Source organism: Numida meleagris, chromosome 3 (assembly GCF_002078875.1).
Source record: "Numida meleagris isolate 19003 breed g44 Domestic line chromosome 3, NumMel1.0, whole genome shotgun sequence".
NCBI lineage: Eukaryota > Metazoa > Chordata > Aves > Galliformes > Numididae > Numida > Numida meleagris.
The window spans coordinates 40857903-40877852 of record NC_034411.1 but is presented as its reverse complement, the minus strand read 5'-3'; the positions used below and the strand labels follow the sequence as shown (position 1 = coordinate 40877852).

General features: G+C 42.7%; 1 protein-coding gene across 1 annotated transcript in view; it reads right to left on the bottom strand.

The window, feature by feature from the left end:
• TRIM67 (tripartite motif containing 67) overlaps positions 3474 to 19950 on the bottom strand; it is a 35294-nt gene continuing 18817 nt past the window's right edge. The window contains exons 6-10 of the mRNA XM_021392106.1: positions 17827 to 17972; positions 14796 to 14934; positions 13420 to 13723; positions 9191 to 9353; positions 3474 to 7647 (exon numbers count right to left, since the gene is read on the bottom strand). Of these exons, the coding sequence (XP_021247781.1) occupies positions 7582 to 7647; positions 9191 to 9353; positions 13420 to 13723; positions 14796 to 14934; positions 17827 to 17972 (818 nt within the window). The 3' untranslated portion in view covers positions 3474 to 7581. The remainder of the gene's footprint in view (positions 7648 to 9190; positions 9354 to 13419; positions 13724 to 14795; positions 14935 to 17826; positions 17973 to 19950) is intronic.

The window sequence follows — 19950 nt, the reverse complement described above, 5'->3', positions numbered from 1 at the left end:
ATCATGATTGCATGTGAAGGTGTAATCACCAAGCTGGATTGTGTAGAGAACATCAAGACGTGCTGAGGCAATAGATGGGCTTTGGATGTTACAGAATAACCTGTATCTTTTAATTCCTGGTTAATCCTTGAGTTTGTTGGGTTTTTTCAGTGCCCACATCTACCTGAAGTTCTGATCATCTGGCTTCGGGTATTACGTGCTATGGGAGTTTGTGTCCTCGCTCAGTCTAGGTAATTTAAAGGGTTACGTTTGCTTTCCACCTTCGCAGCTGCCAAAATATTTTTAGGAGTGAAACTTGGTCCAAATGAAGCCTCTGAATTTTGTAGTCCTGGTGTCAAGTTTTGCAAGCACAGAAGAAGAGTTAAAGAAGAGTTGAATGAAATTCAATTCTTAAAATAAAAAATTGAATATTGAAAAGTGAAACATGAAAGCTTGGAAAAATTAAGATAAAAGCTTATTCAAAAAGTTACAATTCCTCACACCTGTAACACTGGTATGCATGTGCTTCTGTTACGTGGTCCTATGTTTCTTTTTAACATCAAATCGTTGAGGTGATTTCAGTTGGCCATACTACATACTTGCAGGATCATGTTCTCAGTAAACTATGATAGCTTTAGTCCAGTTTTGTAACTGGACACATTAACAAAAATTATAATGACTGCAATTTGGCTAACAACTATTGAGAAACATCTATGCGCTTACTGTTTCTCTGGACTAGAATGTGTTATTAATTAGCAGAGTATGTAATTCTATGTTCAATCAGGAAACAACTGTTCTGGGGACGCGTGCTGATGTGTGAAACCAATATTGACTGAATAACTGATTCATTATAGGTAAGGGAGAGCGGGGACCATCTTATTTTTGCCTCCAATCTGCAGTCAAGTAGAATGAGGGAGAAAAGGAGATATCCTTGCGTTTTTCCTGTCTGCCCTTTCTCATGCCTCTTACTGTGATAAGCTTTATTGCTGTTTCCCCATATGCTTGAAGCCATTGTGATTCTTTTCTCCCACTAAAAGTCTATGCAATGAAGAAGCTGATGCCAAGTTGTTGTCTCTTGCTTAAAAGCACCCTATCACTGTGATGGATGGAATCTTCATGTTCTTTGCTTACTCCCAATTGTTTGGTTTGGATGGGCCTTTGTTGTTTACCTGCACTGCTCCTGGTGTGTCACTGTGCTTTCTTCTTTATTAACAGGCATTCATTGGGTTGCTTAGCTTAAATGTGCTTTTTTGGAGCAGTGCTCAGTCCCTCTCGAGACATCTGCTTGATAAAGGTGTGCAGCACCAGCATGATATGTCATTTTAAACTGTCTGTATTACAAAGTTTTATCTTTCCGGGCTTGTATATTTACCTGGTGACCTTTCCAATCGGATCCTTCTGGTGCCAGCATTATTTTCACGCCGTGCTTACTCCAGCATCAGAAATTTCTGGGGACTGGGAAATTGCCCAAAGCATCTAGGATTGGGGAGAGCTCTAAAGGGCACGTGAGCCAGAGCTAGGGGAGTGGTGCTAAGAGAGAGGTGTTTGAATCTAGCATCTGTGTTAAGGTGAGACACGGGTGGTTTCTCTGAGGTAGAGACTGTGGCTTTCTCTGGGTTATTCTTGACTGGTAACAAAGCAAGTACCAGCAGTTTGGCACGTGTCCTGCAGGAGTGCCCCATCTGCACTAGACAGCTTATTCAGTAATAAAAAACAGGGAGCTGCTGCTGGATTTGTTGGCAATGTTTTAAGAATTTATTTAGAAATTGTAAAATGGCATAAACTCATACGTCAGGTTTTTCCAAAAGAGTAATAATAATAATAATACACAAAGTTTTAGTCAGACTAAAAGACAAAAAGCAGTTTGTTTCCAATTCAAAAAATACAAACTTTGCTACAGATACAAAATTATAAAAAGTTCATATTTTCCTCTCGATCTGGTGACAGACACATACACAAGGGATGTATATTTCACCAGTTCCAAATTCATATAAGCTGTGGGAAATGATGCTAAAGAAAAGAATGTCACGGTTAAGAAGAAAACAGAAACAACTTCTCGTCTTTCACTTAACCAGAAGTGAACACCATTATCTTATTCCTCTGCATGTTTTTTGGTTGCCAACATTTAAATTAGTGTTATTCATGCTTCATATAACAATCAGAAATAACAGCAGTTTTACCTCATGCATTTATTTTAATATTCATCACATAATATCTTCTCACCATGCTACCTAGAAAGGTCGGTGTTTTTATTGACAACATTTAAGGGAGGTGGTATCAGCAATCATGAATGAAAGGATGTGATCTGGATCCATAAATAATTATATCTACTGATTTAAGGAAAAATGTTAGAAATCTACCAATTAGCAGGGAAAAAAAAAGTCCTATTGTGCTTGTCTTTGCTTCCAATAACAAATACAACAGAAGGAAGGTTGCTTGACAGAAGGGGAAAATGCTGCTGAGTACCTATTGCAGTCACCACGCATTTGTCTCCTGTATTGTGCAAAGCTGCAGAAGCCCCACACATCTGGTTTGTGTGGCTTGCATATGGGCTTCTGCACATAAGAAGACAGAGTGCATCTTATCCATGATGGGTTTGTGCTTCGAGCTGCCACTCCAGCCGCCTGCATGTGTGCGGCGTTCAGTAGTACTGGATAGAGGAATCACCAGAAATGTTGTCAGTAAAAACTACAAGCAGCTCACTTCGAAGAAAAAGGAAAAAAAATAAAAAATGAAAAGTTAATATGATGACTTTCCATCTTTGCTTGGTAATTTTCGGTGACAAGTGCCATTTACATTTGCCTTGTGTTCGATTTGTTGCAATAACCTGTTGTTGGACTTGTAACTGTAATCTCCCTTGCAAAGCTGAGCTAGCTAAGATACTTGGGTTTTCCTATGATTTTGCCCGGTTGAAAGGTTAATTGTTTCCTATGCTATTTAAGCAGAATGCTACAAAGCTGGTAAAGCCTGAGATTAGGTTTAACAACTCCATTTCCTTGTCGTTCCCTTTGTGAACAAAAGATGTACTCGAGGGCTGCAGAAAGCTGCTGTTAGCAGGTTGCTGTGCTCTTCATCCCCTCTGACAGGGACAGGTCCTCTTATTTGTGATCCAGAATGCCCCGCCTCACTGGCAATCACAAACTGTGTTTTTCATGTGGTGGTAGTGGCAGCTTTGCCTTGACCTTCTCACTCTTATTTTATAAATATTATTGTGTAAGAAAGGAGAAAAAAAACCTGCATATCACATTTCTTTTTGCTCTAGAACAACTAGGAAAGTAGAGGGCTGGGTGCTCTCTGCCATCTTTACTAATGACACTTTGAAGAAAAGAAAAATTAGAGAACAGAGTTGTACGGCACTACAACAGAACTCTATCACCAGCCAAGAACAAACTACAGCAATACACGGTAATGGCTTTATTTACAACACGATGGGACGTTATGCACATAATAAATTACATTTTATACTTTTCCTCTTAAATTCTGATACATGTAAGCTCGTGCTTTTTTTTTTTTTTAATTCAGTCCAATGTATTTTACTCTGTGCCTCAACTGTATGGCAAGGATGGGATGTGACAAAGCTGATTGCCTGTCTTCTTTATTTTAGAAGCCAAATAGCTTTCCAAATTCAAGATACATCACAGTTTCCTACCATCCTCACTGACGTTTGTTTTACAGCGCACACCTTTCAACCTCAGAAGAAGTAAGGCAGCGTCACCTAGGCCTGTGCTCATACTGACGTTACCTCTCAGCAGAAGATCTTTGTGGGAGTTTTTTTTGAGCTGATGAGGGAAACGCAAGGGTAGGAAATGGTGTAATGTTGCACACCTTGTGAGTCTGACAATAGCCCTGATGGCACAGTTCTTCTATTTGGTCCCACTAAAGAGGGAAATTTGCAGAGGAAAAAGCCAGGTCGAAGGTTCACAAAAGATGATGTTTGAGTTCACGTGGATGATGAAAACTAAGCATCCCTCATAGCTCTACGGGACAGAAAGTTTGGCTATTGTTCTTATTTAGACAGATGGAGATGCTCCAAATTGACATATTCAGAAGTCAAGCTTCATTGTGCTTATTAGAGGAGGGCTTGCTTCTTTTTAAACATTAAATTTACGAGTGCCTTGTGTGGGTTCTGCACCATGTGGGATGAGATTCATCCTAGTGAAAAAGGCTCTGCTCTCCTGTTTACAAGGATTGGCCTGTGCTCCAGAAGCAGATGTGTTCCATGAAAGGCAACTCTGTGCTTACCCAGGTGCCTGGGAAGCAGTCTGGATAGTTAGCAACACAATTTCTGCAAGGACCATACTACTAAAGACTGGTTCCCTTCCAAAGAAGAGATTTGCAGGAAATAAAAGCTGGCAAAAGCGACGCTGTAGATGAAGAACATGCAGACTGCTGCGCTTATAACCAAATGGGAGAGTTAACTTGCAGAGAAAAAAGCTATCTCCAGCCTGAGCTGAGAGGTGAAGGTAAGTGCCACACTTCTCCCCACCCGATGCTATTCTGCAAAAGGAAAGTTCTGCTCTGGTCTACGTTCAGATGGCTTCAGCTGCCATCATGCTCTGCATGAGTGCACGTACAGCAATGAGTTTCCTAGCAGAATTCTAACTTCTTAGGCTTTTACTTCTGTTAAACTACCAAAATGCATCCAGCTGAAGTCACGAGACTACGCTCTATGTGGGTTACTTGGTTTATTACTATGGACCATGCCGAATCCAAGTCCTTGAATGTGTACACAACCAACATATAACCCACTTTGTTTAGATTCAGACCTAGTCTTACTAATGCAGGATGCCTACTTCTAACTGTATTCCTTTTATTTTATTTGCATCTCCACTAGGTTACAAAGGGACCGTAATGGCAGTTAGTCTGTACCTCACTTGTATGGGTATTAGAATAACAAATGAGCTTCTCTGTGCTTCTTTACAGGTCTGAAGTATGTCCCCACCTACTGTCCGTATTTCCATTAAAACTCAATAACCTGTATCACTCGCTGCATTCTCCCCAAGGTACAACACTAGGAACTGATACCAAAGCACCTATGATAACCAAAGCCAAGTACTGCAAACACTTCTAAAACCCGTTCTGAATTAATTTTAAACGTCTGGTGGTGGTTAAGAAGAGTGGAAAGACCTAAATTCATTTGAATTTCCTTCACAGAAGTTGGGAGTAAGGACAAAGGTTCAGTCCCAAAACAAACAACACCTGGTTGCTTTTAATAAGAAAAGTGAAAGTGGACTGTCTTCTGTATTAAAATTATCACAGGATGTTTCCCAATATAAAAATCTATGTGTAGCCTATGTACAGTATTCCCACACACTGCTCTGACTGGCAATACTTGAATCCAATGCTGCGATTACAGCTCTTGTGTTCACTGAAGACAGGTTTACAATGAGCATGCTCAGGAAGAAATCTGGGGTCCAGGAGCATTTGAGCTGAGGTAGGTTAAAGCAGACCCACTAAATTAGAAGATCCTGCACGAGTTCACATGGCATTAAATGAAACTGAAAATTAAAACACAGTTGGTCTCTGCTGTTCTTTAAGAAATGAGGATGAGCGTAGCACAGTTATGTCTAAAAGTTCACTAATACAATCCACTTCAGACTAAAGAAAGTAGAGTTGCTTTCCCACTTAACAGCTAAGGTTATATTTTCCTGTTGTTGGTTTTGCTTCCTCTTTCAGTCTTGACATCACTGAAGGCGTACTGCTGTTCTGCAGGAGAGGTGGCCGTGAGATATCAGCCGGGTACAGGCACTGGTGGCAGGCTGTGATTCACCTGTGAAATCGCCTGTAACTAATGCACATTGGGTTGCCTTTCCCACCCTGCAGTGGCTGCAAGGGGGATGCTGCCAGTGAGGTGCTGCCTGCTGTGTCACAGCACAGCCCTCCAGCACTCTGTGCCACCTGAGCTACGTGCTCAGGCCTGGGACTGAACGTGCACCTGCAGCTGGCTGCCCTGAGGGAGGTCTGGGCTGGCGGTCTTGTAGCCTTAGCATAATGCAAGGCAGTAAGCTGGCTTGGTGCTAGAATACATGTTTTTCAGGCTTCATCATTACTTGGCTGAAAACAACATGCATGTGCGTATACGTATGCTTGGAGAGGAAAATGTGTATAAGCAGCATTAAACAGAGGATGGAGTACATCACTAGGATGTAAGAGTTGATGCTTTTCTTGTTTGATATGACCACACTTATGCAGGATTGGAATGACAAAGCCCGGGATGCCATGGGCTCACACAGTCTGCTGCATCTTGTTCTTATGCATCGCCGCTATACGCGCAGTCGCATACGTTAACTTGTTTCTTAGAAAAAGAAACACGCACACAAATCAATGTGTTTTCAGACACCAGCATGCAGGTGGGAGTGCCGTTCTGTGTTGGGAACTTCCGTGGTGGTCAGACTCGTGCTGTCATGGACAGCACCTGACACAGCCCCTTGCTTTCATCGGAGATGCAAGACACAGCCAAGTCTCGCATAGGATTTATATCCCACTCCAGAAAAATTCTTAAAAATTGATTTAGTATTAATCCCATAAATCTCTCCTGTTCGAATGCATCATGAAGATCAAGACATTAGTTACATGACCCTAATCTAATAGAAAATTAAGGCTTTTGATCTCAAAGCTACATTGGAACTACAGCTGCCTAGGACTTATTGGGATCAAGGCTGGGAAGCAGCATTTCTCTGTGTGGGATACTTTGCGCGTACCATATTTAAATAAATCTCTTATCAATTAAATTCAAAAAGATCCCTCTTGTTTCATTTCTCAAGAGTTGTGCTGATAATCATGGTTGGATCTTCTCTGTGAATAGTCCTCACAATCACAGTTAAGTAAGAGACATGAAAATGTATCAGGAATATTTTTCTCTCTCCTTTTCATATCTGAATTCTGCACGTACCATGCTGTAAGCTCAAATAAGCACAACTATTACACAACAGCATTTGGAAACCATTCTTTTTCTTGCTGAAGATAAGTGCAAGTTCCGCCACTGAATTTGAGGGGAATGTAATTCAGAGCTTGTAATCTGGAGCCAGAAGGAGTATTTAAGTGTCATTTGAGCCCCTGGATGTAACAGAGAACAGAATCTTGCCCGGTAATTCCTTAACTGAGCACACAGCTTCCACTTCAGCTGCCAGAACACATGCTGTCTTCAATTAAGGACTGCAGGCAGCAAAGGAATCCCGTTCACCAACTGGTAAATTGTTCCAACAGCCATTGCTCCCCAGTCCTCGTCTTGCCCGTTTTCTCCAGCATCCATAATATCTTTTGAGCACAAATCCAGCCATGAGAGAGAAAATAAACTCATTTAACTCCTCACCTTATAAATATATACATGTGTATGCGTGTGTGAGCACATGTATGCAGTGCAGTGCGGATATGTTCAGGTACCCATCCATAATCCAGCACCAGTTCTGTCGGTATGCTTGCTATGGCTTGTTAAACTAAAGATGGAGTGGGCTAGCTGTAATCAGCAAGTGCTCAGTGAGCAACATGGTGTAGAACATTTCACGTTAGGGAAGAGAGTGCTTTTTTACTGACTTACTGAAACGTGCCAAATCACACTGGGACAGCTTACAGAATCTATCACAGGGTCAGGCAGGGTCTTCACTAGTTGCTGGGCAACTTTGGCTGCTTTACACATTGTGGCACCTCCAGTCCCGTGTGCAGTGTCACCTGTGCAAGAAGTAACACCAACTATCAAAACAGGGATATCTCCAGCAGAAAGCATCTATGAAGGTCCAGAGCAAGTAAATGACAGGGGAGGGGCTGTGTAGCTTCAGCTCCAGGCTTAAGCCATCAACGTGTTTATGGGATGATATTAAGTCCCTGAAATTACCAGGAACCCCTCTGTGCTGAGCACCTTGGGGTCTAGAAGCCAAGTGCCAACACCTCTTCCCAAATCGAGCTCCTAGTTCTAGATCTCCAACAGCGCTCCTAAGCCCAAGGTGGACAGTGTCTTTGTGTGAGGGACTCTAGAGTAGTTCAGGGAAGTGATCATACCGTTGATACAATGTACTAAATATGTGAAAATCCTTTCTTCATTGTGCTGGCAGGGTGGGACACAGCGCAGTTCCTTCTACAGCCAGATAGTATCTCTACAAGCTCAGGGTTCCCACACAGATGTTCCAGAGCACCATTCAGTAGCAAACCAAATTCGGGGCTTCCACCTCACACCTCATTGGCCATGTCCTGCTTTAATTTGGTCATGGAAAGAACTGAAAGCTAGGTGCTTACAGGTTGTAGGTAGCTAAAATTGAAATTAAGCTGCAATTGAAAATCTTTGTTGAAAATAGCAGTGAGGAGCACAGTTTACTTTTGTGAATCAAATACAATAAAGCTATGAAACTTTCCTGGAAGATTTGGATGCCACCAATAACTAATGCTAAGTGTTCATGGAAGGCCACTTGAGGTTTCTTGCTTCTGTGTATTTTAAATGATGAATATGCCGCCCCTCATCACATTTGTCCTCCTTGATCCGAACCAACCTCCTTCCATCCTCAGGCTTCTGGCTCTTTCCACAGGTAGAGCCTCTGGTTCTCAATAGAATCATAAATGTAAGATCACCCAGACCAACTGTCAGCCCACCCCCTCCACACCCACTAACCATGTCCCTCAGTGCCTCATCTCTTGTTGCATTACCTCCTGTTTCAGCTGTATACAGTGGTTTTGAAGTTAAAAAAGCATAATATTTAAAGAATGTTTCTCCAAGAGGAGATCCTTTTGAGAACAGAGAGCAGAGTCTCAGAACTTCACCAGTGATGTGCTGACTGGGTCTTCTCTGCTGCACTAATTCTCTGACCTATGTTGACTTTGCTCAACTCACAACTATGCTTTTGGCATTTCTGTCTGTTGCCAATGTTAATCATCTTTCAACAAAAGATGTAAGAGGAATTCACATCCTTGTGTTGTTTTTGTCAAGCTGACAGAGGAAGCCTTAGCACTGCTGCTTTCTAAGCGGAGCACTGCAGCAGAATGATGAAGGCATTATCAGATGCAGGCACGCTGACTTGTTTTTACAACACTATCCCTCACATCTGTGAGGCAAGACAGAAGGCTGAATTCAGTTAGTAGCCTGGGTGTCAGTCTGAGAAGGAAAGAGCCAATATCCACACTGACTACTTGCAAATGACACTATCAGTCACAGCAAAAATGGCCAGAGTCACACGTACCCATTTAGCTGAGCAGAGTGAGTTACACTGAACTACAGAAGACTTACCTGAACATTTCGATTGAGGCTTAGTGCAGGCATGAAGACACCCTCTATGTTTTCAAAAGCTGGAGGCCCTTGCTGCTGCCCATTTATGTAGAAAGTCAGGTTGCGCTTATTCAGATCCAGGAGGACACCAACAGTGGCACCTTTAGAAACTCCTCCTTCAGTCCTAAGGTACAAATGCACACAAAAGGGTTTAGTGAAGGCAGAGTGCTGCATCATTTCTGTTCTCTCTATGACATCCAGTCTCACAAAGCAAGGGGAGAACGGAGCAGTACAATACTTGTCCCCGCAGCACTTTGGCCACAGGCATGCCGCATCATTACCCAAAGCAGATGTACCATGTTCATCAGAGCTTAAAACAGGTGTCATAAAGAGAAATGAGGTCCATCTCTCCTCCAGTTGTAAGCTGAGAGGTGAAAATGGTGTCCAAATCCCCTAAGATGACAAGAAATGGGCAGGTAAGTGGATCAGTCCATTGCTGAGAGTTCAAGGCAGGACTTCTGGAGGCACAGCTCCTGAGAGTGCCCCTGCCGTAGAGCACTGATGCACAGCAGCAAATGGAAAAGCAGAACACTTTTGTCCTTGGCACTCATTTGAATCTCTCTACCTGCTGTCAGCCAGAGGCTCACATTGGCAGCCTCTTACGGGACCCAATTTTCCAGTGTCCAGGGAGCCCACATAGTTCCGCAGGCACTGGTTTTGGGGAGGAAGGAAAAGTGAGGCTGGTTAGGGACAAGTGCAGGTCTGTGACCAAGCTGCTTCAAGAGCTGGGGCACAGCTATTAACATTGGTGCTAATTGGCTGTGTCAGGAGCAGCTGCTGAGAGCTACCACGGTGTCAGAGCTTGCCAGGGCAGACCCAGCCATTACATGCATGAACGATTTGACACTAACGCACTTTGATTTGGGGGTTAGTCAAATCCAATATTGCTTTAAAGAGTGTTGAGCAAGAAATCTGCTACATATGCAGATTGGCCACAGGCACCGCTGCTTTGCTAATGTCACAGGGGCTCTGCAATGGATTTGCAGCCTGACACAATTTGTTCAGGCTAAATCAGATTTCAAGTCATTTGCATTAGGAAAAGAAGTGACTGTCTTTTGTACCACAAGCTGCCCTCGGGCACACGAAATTCACCAGAAAATGCAGTTTTAACATAAGATTTATCATAAGGGTAGGCATACATAAAGAAAAAAAAAATACAACTAGAAACTAGAATCACAGTGCAGGGTAAGAAATTTTCATCGTGTCCACTAGGTGTCACAAACAGGTTTCCTTTAGACTAAAAGTTACAAAGGCCATTTCCTCTAAAAGTAAAAGAAGCTTTATCCATGATAGTGAGAGCAATAGTGTGCTGACGTCCCTATTCAAAGCTCTTCAAACAATAACGAAACAGTTGAGAATCACCAGGTAGGCTCTCAGATATGTTAGGCTTCTAACTATGTGGTTCTGAGCTCCCTTACATTTATTTCTGGTACTGTAAGCATTAATAGGTTTGTCTTCAAGCTCCTCTCCAAAACTGTAAACATATTATTTTCCAACAAAAGTTAGCACCCTTACCCATCCTCAGGATCTTAATATCTAGGATGTTTGTAATAAAAGCACTCGATCATAAAATTCATAACGGTACTGCGGGAAGTGGCAGCCCCACAATCCAGAACTATCTGCAAGTGGGTTACATTATTTTTTTTCTCTGATGAGGAACTGCTCTGATTGTAGTGCACCATGTTTTGTATCATGCAGTGTTTTAAAATAGATTTTATGACATCTTTCTAAATGGCATTGATTCTCTCGGGGAAACAGAAACAGCAGCTTTGCCTTTTTGAGATGATGATGCTCTTTCCTATATAATAAACTAATTTGCTTCTAGTGGGCTAATTAGCCATGTGCTATACGGTGACATTGAGTGACTTCTCTGCAGCCCACAGGGAATGCTGTGCTGGGAAGGAGCTGCTGCTGGCAGGGCACACGGCCCAGCCTGTGTCAGCACCTCCAAGAGCCGAGTCCTCACTGCAATGCCTTTTTTAGACTGTTTAATGGTCGTTGTGCTCTAGGCTCCTGACAGCCACCTGCTACAAGGCTTCTTCAGCAACAATCCATTTTTGAAGACACGTGCCACTCTTTCATTATTCCAAGTAAATCTTGATTCTCACACATCTTTTCACACAGTCTGACAAACGTGTATCTCTGTGCACAAGGCTCAGCACTGACTGTGCTGTTGTGCTTAAGGCTGGAAGGTCAGAATACACATACACCATTTTGGCTGCCCTGAAAAGTGCAACTGCCTGTTGCAGTGGAGTCTCACATTCTCAGGATGGTTTCAGCAGCAGCTTGGGCAGTTTGCAAAACTGGACTGAAATGGCTTGAGGAATTAAGAACAGCAGTAAGCTTCACTACCACTGAAAAGTCAATCTTAATATATGAACACTGTTTAATATGCTGAAGAATTAGTTCAACTCTGCACTAACAGCATCTATGTCGTGAACTCTGCAGGAACTTATCAGCTTTGCCACATCTACTCTCGAGAACGGTCTTTTTCAGTCAACCGTAACATTTCCATTTGATGAGAACTTGGCCTTGAGGCCTACAGAATTAGTGAGAAGACTTTCTTCAAGCAGAGAGCTTAAAGATTACCTCTAGATTTTGACTTTCCATGTCTTCCAGCATAAAACATAAACATTCCGGTGTGATTTCCATCACTTTCTTCATGTTACAATGCGGTGGCTAGCGTACTGCCTACAGCACAAGGTACCCCAGCCTTTGGGAACATTATGAGGAACTAGGCAATGGGCACACATCTCTGGTGTGAGCTGATTACTTGCAGGAACAACCAGGCTTGAAGGTGCCTCACAGAGCTACGTCCCTGGGGTGTCTTCTGAACTGGTGTTTGCTCAACCTATTTTCAAAGGTCTCTCTGGATTTGATACCATTAGATTCATCCGTTCATGCCTTTCTTTCTAGCATTGCTGAAGACAAGCCCAGTCTGTCAGTTTTTAAGGATGTAGACAGATCCCATTGTGCATGCTGTGAGTGAAAAGAAGAGGAAAGTGCTCTAAACTTGGCAGGCTCCATGCTTAGGTATTTCAAGCTCCACCGCAGCTTATCCCTGAAGCTAGTCATTTATTTATTGCTCTAATATAGTTTTGAGCAGATTTGGATGGATGAAATGATTACTGTGATATAGTCTCCTACACAGGAGCATCTGAGAGGCTAAAAGCTGGCAGTAAATTTTCTTTGGACTGTGACAGTGTGCTATTGTGCCCTTGTCTCCAGTGGGAAAATGACGAGGCAGCAACAACTGTTTTCACAAGACTACCATAGCTAATGAGTTAAAAAACTGACCTACTTGACTGTCACGGTTAAAAATATAATGCTTAGACCTAATTTCATTGAAGCGCATGTGATTCCATGAGACTACATGCCCTTTGTCAGTGCATTTCATTTGAAAGAATATTCCATTGGTCAGCCCATTCCTTGGATGTGCTTGCAAAATCTTTGTGTTTTCCCTGGTAAAAACAGGGAAGCTATTGTCAACAGAAAGTACTTTGTTCTTCTGTTTAAGCAGGATGACTGGAAATTCAAAGTATTTCCACTGTTTGTGCTTCTCAGAAGGAAAGCTTTTCCTTGGCTCTTGTGATGCTTGTGGGAAGGAGCATGCCTGTGACCAAACCCATAAAATAGGTTTCTGGGACAGCAGCACATGCAATGTTTGCCAGCTTTTTTCCAGAAAGCATAAGCTGTTTCACAGAGCATTAAAATTAACACAGCTTAACATTACTTCCACCCCAAATCAAATCAAATCAAGATATTAAAGGAACAGAGAACCATTTGATATATTTATTATTCTGATGTTATTTTACTCCTTGTTTATTTTGGACATGGTTTCTATAACTACTATACATCTATATCCTGCATTCTTGACTGCATGGCACTCCTGTCTACTAACATTGTAGGTGGGACACGCGACCATGGGTTTAAACAAACCAGGGGAGATTCAGGCTAGATCTCAGGAAAAATATTCTAAGAGAGGATAACATACACTGACACAGATTGCTAAGGGAGAAGATGTCATTGCTGTCACTGGTGATTTTTAAGAACAGGCGATGCAGATTTCTGTTAGGAATAAAATAACTCTATTTGGCAGGGAGATGGACTACGGCTTGCTGAGATCCCTTCCTCTGATGACAAGCAACAAAAGCAATCACTAAGGAGAAAAACAAGTAGACAGTGCTTACCGGTTGGTGTGAGAATTGCAGTGCATGAACCAGCTGCGGTTGTTGTCAACATACATGGCCCATGCCTTGTCGTCCTTGCCTAGCATCATGTCCTTGACGACATTAATCCTGGCAATGCCAAAGGCTGGATCGGGGTGGTTGTCATATCGGTCCACGTGCAGTTCCCAGTAATGCACGCCCTTGGAGAAGGCAGCCGTGCCAAGGACAACGCGGTCATCGTAGCTACTGCAGGTGGCGGTCTGGTTGTCATTTGACAGCACGATGTCCCTGTGAGCCGAGGAGGGGTCGAAAGTGAACCATGCCACTGTGCGAGGGAAAACAAGAAGCAGGATTATAGCAGAATGGGCTGCAACCACCCATCAGCCACTCTACTTCCACTAGGAGGATGAGATGGGGACTTCCTTAAGACCCCACTGCACTCAAATAACAAGGACGTTCTTCCTCATTAAAACAGGCAGTTACACAAGATTGCTTTGCACTGTGAACCAGCTCAGACTGACTTTTGGTGAGTAAGAGAGAAAGGAAAGAGCGCTTCATGCAATCTGCATTGCCCAGTAATACCTGAAAGGCACTTTTCAGTCCATTTGTCTTAAAGGTGCTACGAAGTGTAAATTACTCATGTGTCTTATGCCATCTGTGCCCACGTCTCTGAGTGTAGGTTCCTAAGGGCAGTGACTTTCTGTTCTCACACAGTAGCAAGAAAGTAACTGAATGGAAATGGAGAACCAATGCATCCACGGTGGTTAGGACAGGTTTCATCAGTTTATCAAAGGGGAGAATAAGAAATCCAACCAGAAAAAGCTCTTAAAGTATAAAAATTTTATACTGGCCTATTTTGGCAACACAGCTTAGAAGTGCAAGTGAGGACAGCACGTACTTCCCAATTCATTACAGTATCATTACTGAAGATGAACTTGTGTTATGCCTGTATGGATGTCAACTGTAATTACAGAGGAACAAGCATGAATTCCCATCTCTGTCTTATCAAACCTTGCTGTGAAATTGAAGCAGTAGTGAGGAAAGAAATCCAAAGATTTATGGAGAAGTGGAGACAGAGTAGTATACAAATATCCAGGGCCTCTGTATGCTAAAACAAATAAAAACCCTAACTAGACCCCAAAAGTAAAATTGCACTATTTGAAATCTGAAGTGTTACCAACGATGGAAAATCCCCAAAGGTGTAAAGAAATGGGCTACCTGACTATTATCATTAGTGGATTTAGGGCTAGGTTGTTCCCCCAGAAATGGCAGGCTCAGTGCAGCCCAAGTGCACCGCAGCAGCCATCAGAACACACCCACAGCTACGTGTGGTTTTGGCACTGACACTTGGCAGCATCAGTCACCTGCGTGTGGATTGGATTCACCATCAAACTCACCATCTGATGTCTGTAAAATAACTGTCTTGCTGTATGGACCAACTCCTGATGAGTTAAAAGCTTTGACTCTTGCGTTATAGGTGCTGTTGAAATGAAGGCCATCGATAGTGCAGAGAGTCTCCTTGCCAACATATACTTCCTAAACACACACGCAAAAAAACAACAACAACAAAAACAGAGAGACATAGTTTAACTGATCTTCTGTGCCTCACAATCATATTAAGACTTGTAAGCATAAGTTACAAGTAAACAGCTTCTGATGGCTTCAGAGAATGCAGAGTGCATGCAATTGTAACATGAACAGCTACAGAAGTGGGGACGTCAAGTAAAGTCAGCACTGGAGACACTAAGGTGAAGGTAAAGCTGGGAAGGTACAGCAGTAAAGGGAACATACATTGAAAGATTTTATTTTTTCTTTCTATTTTCCTAAGCATCTACTCCAAAACACTGTTTAGCAGAGCAGTCCCAGAACCTTAACCACCATAGCCCTTCTTTGTATTTATATAGGACTATACAAAGGGTGAAAGGAGGGATTAAAAAAAAAAAGTAAGCACAGTTTCATTCTGTTGAAAAGGTTTCCTCTCGCCTGCATTAATATTTGATTTTGAAACCTGCTAAGACAGAGCCAGAAGAAGCCAGTCTCCTAAAGGTTAGGACCACATGCATCACCTGATGAAACAGCAACTAGACAGCAGAGACACAGTAAGAGTCTGCAAGGATTTGTTAAAGATCAAGCAGTGGCGTAATGTGAAATATTTCAGGAGGAGGAAAAGCTAGGTAAAATAACGAGCAGCATCCGTCAGATGATAGTTTGTGATGAACTGAAAGTAGCCTAGAAACCTCATGTTTACCAGAGAATTGAATAAAGTAATAGAAAATGATAGAAAAGGAAATAATCGTGTTTTGGCAGCAGGCTGAAAGCCACAGTTCCTAGGCCTTCCATCTCTGATTTCCCTGATCCTGTGAAATCCATAGATTTGTGGTAGGAAAGGCTGTAGAGCTGAAGGCTGTGAGTAAGCAGAGCTCTACGGAGCCTAGATCAGTCCAGCTGATTAGAGCTCCTTGATAGGAACCTGAAGTGAATTGAGCATGTGATGAAGTAGGGCATGTGTTTGTCCACCTTGCTACCATGGTGGCTGCTACATTAACAAAATCTCTTGAGCTACCCTATGATCTGCCACAGTGAAAAAGAATTTTAACAGAACAGTTTTTATCTCTGTATTATAAAATATGCTGCCTGGGCAATAGGCTGTATCTGTAGGACCATTCTCACATTTTCTAATCCGTATATTATTTTGATCACTGTTTTACCACTGCTTGTGTTTATTCACAATGCTCTCCTTTACGATGGGAAACAAGAAACATTCTTTAAATCCACTCATCAAGTATTGATGAAGTGCAATCAGCATCGTTGCTCTCAGACACATAAACCTTCAGGAAAATGGTCAGAAAACTCTCACTGAAATGGCATTTCTGAGAAGCCTGTAGTTTATTTATCTTTCTGCGGATAAAGTGCTCCACTTGGAAACTGCAACCCTTGAGCTTTAAGGATTGAGATTGTATCATACCTTTTCAATACAAAATCTTTAACAGGCAGCATTGGCAGTACTAAAGCCTTTGCTAATTATCAAGTCCTGCACACAAATGGTCCAAGGTTCATTCACATCTTGGATATGCACCCCCTGAAATCTTGCTTATTCACAAGTATTTATTTAGATGTGAATAATACTTGAAATGGTTTATCTAGGACACTGGAATGTGCGACCCATCACCCCTAACACCTCTTTCGTTATGCCACTCTTACATACTGACTGTGTCAGCAGCTCCTGAATAAAGGAGCTTTTTCACATCTCCAGTGGAAGAGACCAGGCTCTTCAAACACATGCCAAATGGTTCTTGGACCAAAGAATAGAGAAATTCCAGAAACACTGTGTACTTTTCAAAACACTGTACCAACACTGCTGTTTTTTTTTCTAATGAGGGGCATCCAAATGAGGTGTCTCTGCTGGCTGTGGACGTAGCAGTTTGGCACAGGGAGGCAACTGAGGGAGATCAGGCAGGCCAGCTCCGGGCCACATTCAGCTTTAGTAACCTTCAGGATTACAGTGGGAAGCGAGTTTACAGTTCCCAGACAAATCTCAACCCATGTTTTGGCACGATTTCCCATTTGTGAAGAGAGCAGATGTGCTCTGCAGTAATGATTTCAAAGCACTAGCCTCTAGGGATGGCATTGGCTTAGCATGATCTTGAAGTAACAGAAGCATGAACAGCAGCAGCAAGGCACAGCACTGCAGACCAGTGCTTCCAGCAGGACACGGCTGGCAGAAAGCTGCTTGAATTATTTCTGTGGTTTGTTTATTGGGATGTAGAGGGAGAGGATGCGAGACTGGAAGTATTCAGCACCCTCAGGCATAAGGAAGCAGTTGTGGAATCACCCTGGAGTTCTGGGAGAACGGAATTTGGAATGTCGTCACGTACTTACCAATGCCATCGCAGCATACCTGAGGAACAACTCCCCCAGCCTTGTATCATACCCTTCCAGAGAAAATATTCAGAAAACCTCTATTTTTTACACAAGATGCCAATTTAACTCAGAAAAATAGGAAAAAATGAGTTGCATTTCCAGACCAAGAATCTCATCTGTCGGAAGGAGCCACTACGGACAGGCAAGAGTAGGGGCTCCAAAGAAATCTTTGATATGTGGCATGAACTACTTTCAGCTCTTATATGCTGGTATGGGATTTTCCGTAGGGGTGTTCTCCAGGAGGGACATGCAGTAGATATGGTAGTGACTTGAAATCCCATCTTTCACTGCCACAAGGCCTCTTTGCCAGTACACCAGGAAAAGTTTAAAACAAGCTTCCTACCCAAGCTGGGACTCCTTCTAACAAGCAGAAACTGCAACCAAGGCTTTCTACATCCATGCAATGGAAGCCTGGCCCCTCTCCCCACTCTTAGACACAAATAAATCTATTTCCTGAGGAAACTTACACACAAAGAAACACAAATAAATGCTGAATGAAATTCTCACTCGGAATTGGCCACCATCTCCATCATCAAGTTCCAGGATATAACCCTCCACTGGGTTGTGGCTCAAAGGTGGCATCCTCCAGGCCAACGTCACACTGTTGTTTCTGGTGCAACATTTCTCCAGTTGCAGTAGTGGGACAGGTGGCACTGTAACAGGAACTGAGTACAGATTAGTGTAGCTCTGTCCTAGCCCCTCGGTCTGTGCTGGGAGTAGGACCACAAACGCTCACTTCTTTCCCCTCACGGGGAGTCAGTGTTAGTGGGGAATCACAGAATGGTTTGAGTTGGAAGGGACCTTTGATCTAGTCCAACCCTCAAAGACAACCCTTGAAACAAAAGCCAGTAAAAAATAAATAACAAAATGTCATTACTTGGCAAGACAAACCATATGGTTGAAATATGTAAATTAGAACATCTTTGGAAATAGTTCCAGCTGCAATGTTTATATAACTCTCTAAGTTCAGGTAGCAAAAGGAACATCGGCATCACAGGAGACTGCTTGTAGCTCTGCCCTTTCTGAAATTACAGCTGTGACGTTACCTACAGACATGGTTTTTTACTGACTGGCACAGGAAAAGCACCAAGAGGCTGCTGAGAAGCATTTAAAAATAAAAGTAAACATTACATTCAGCTGTGCTTCTGTAGGGAATGAGGCCTCCACCACACCTTCTCTACCATGCACATCTAAACCCTCACTGCTCACCCCACGCTGGAAATTATAACAAGAAATTTCCATCTCGTGGAGAGAATTGGCACGTGTCTTGTGCATGACTGAAATCGCTCAGGATAAGTGGGATATACATGACATACAAGCCCTGCCTGTTCTTCTGCCCAAGGCTGAATTTCAGAGCTAGGATCATTTCTTCAGAGCTGCACGGCATCATGCAGGAAGCTGAGTGCTCTGAGCATTCATTGACTGAGCTCTTATCTATGTCAATTTGCTCTTCTTTTATATACTCCACTTTGAGTCTCTAGTTTATTTTCCTCCTCTGCCTGCATGAGAGCTAAGCCCTTGAGCTGTTCCTTTTGTCCCATTTAACCTCTGAGTATAAAAAAAGGAGTGTTCACGCGTCATGCAATGAGCACTCTGCAGGAAAACAGGGAAAATGCCCCTTATTGTGTCAGGGGTCTAACGCTTTGTTCCCACATTGGAAGTGGCACAAAAGTCAACATCCCGCTTGTAATAAACAATACAGAAGCTACCTGCTGGCATTACCCATCACTGCAGAGAACCCAGGCAGTTAGTAGCACAGCAGAATGAGCATGGTTTGTTACAAAGGAGCTGTATAAAACAGCTCTTGAAGGATTTTCTGCAAAAAGAGAAGGAAAAAAAAAGCCACAGAAAAGACCCCCATCTTGTTGCTTTTTCTTGGTGTTCAAGAATGATTCAGAGGGTCTAATAAATAATGATCTGCTTGTTTTTTACATATGAGAAGTTCAGATTTTTCTCTGGAAAGCACTATGTCTGGAGAGGTAACAGAAATGTGGCATTATGGGAGCCAAAAAACAGAGGGCAAGGAATTCAGAGGTGAAGGCATTTTCAAATGGTTAGCCTCTCAGGAGGCATTGGCTGGGTCCTTCCATTTTCTGAGTCTCCCTCTGGCAGAACTAGATGAAAAACTAATTCCTGAAGCTTGTGAAGTATAAAACCAGCAAAGTTCCTGAGCTGTACAGCCACTCAGGGGTCCAAGGGTAAGAAACTCCCACAGAGCAGGTGTTCAGCTTTGCTGGATTAGGCTTGCCACGCTTGCCCTCCTGTCTCCCTCCTGGAGCAGCCAGACACAGATGGGCAGAGATTTACCCTGACCTCAGACTTCCGCTGGGAGGAAAGAGGGTGAATTCTTGTGAAAGTCATAGGAAAATATGGAGGAGTTGAATAACTGGGACGCTGGAATAAACTTCAGAGTGAAAAGACATGGGACGGCACTAAGACAAGACAAATATAGGTTAACTATCAGAAAAAAAAAAGTTTCAGATGTTAAATAACAGCACTGTCCCATTTCTTGTTCAACTTAAAAGTCCCCTAGAGAGTTTTTGAAGGAAAAGATTAAAAATATAAAGGGAGAAATGATACTGCATTGGCACAGCAAGACCTATTAATGAGTTTGAATAACATCCTGCTATT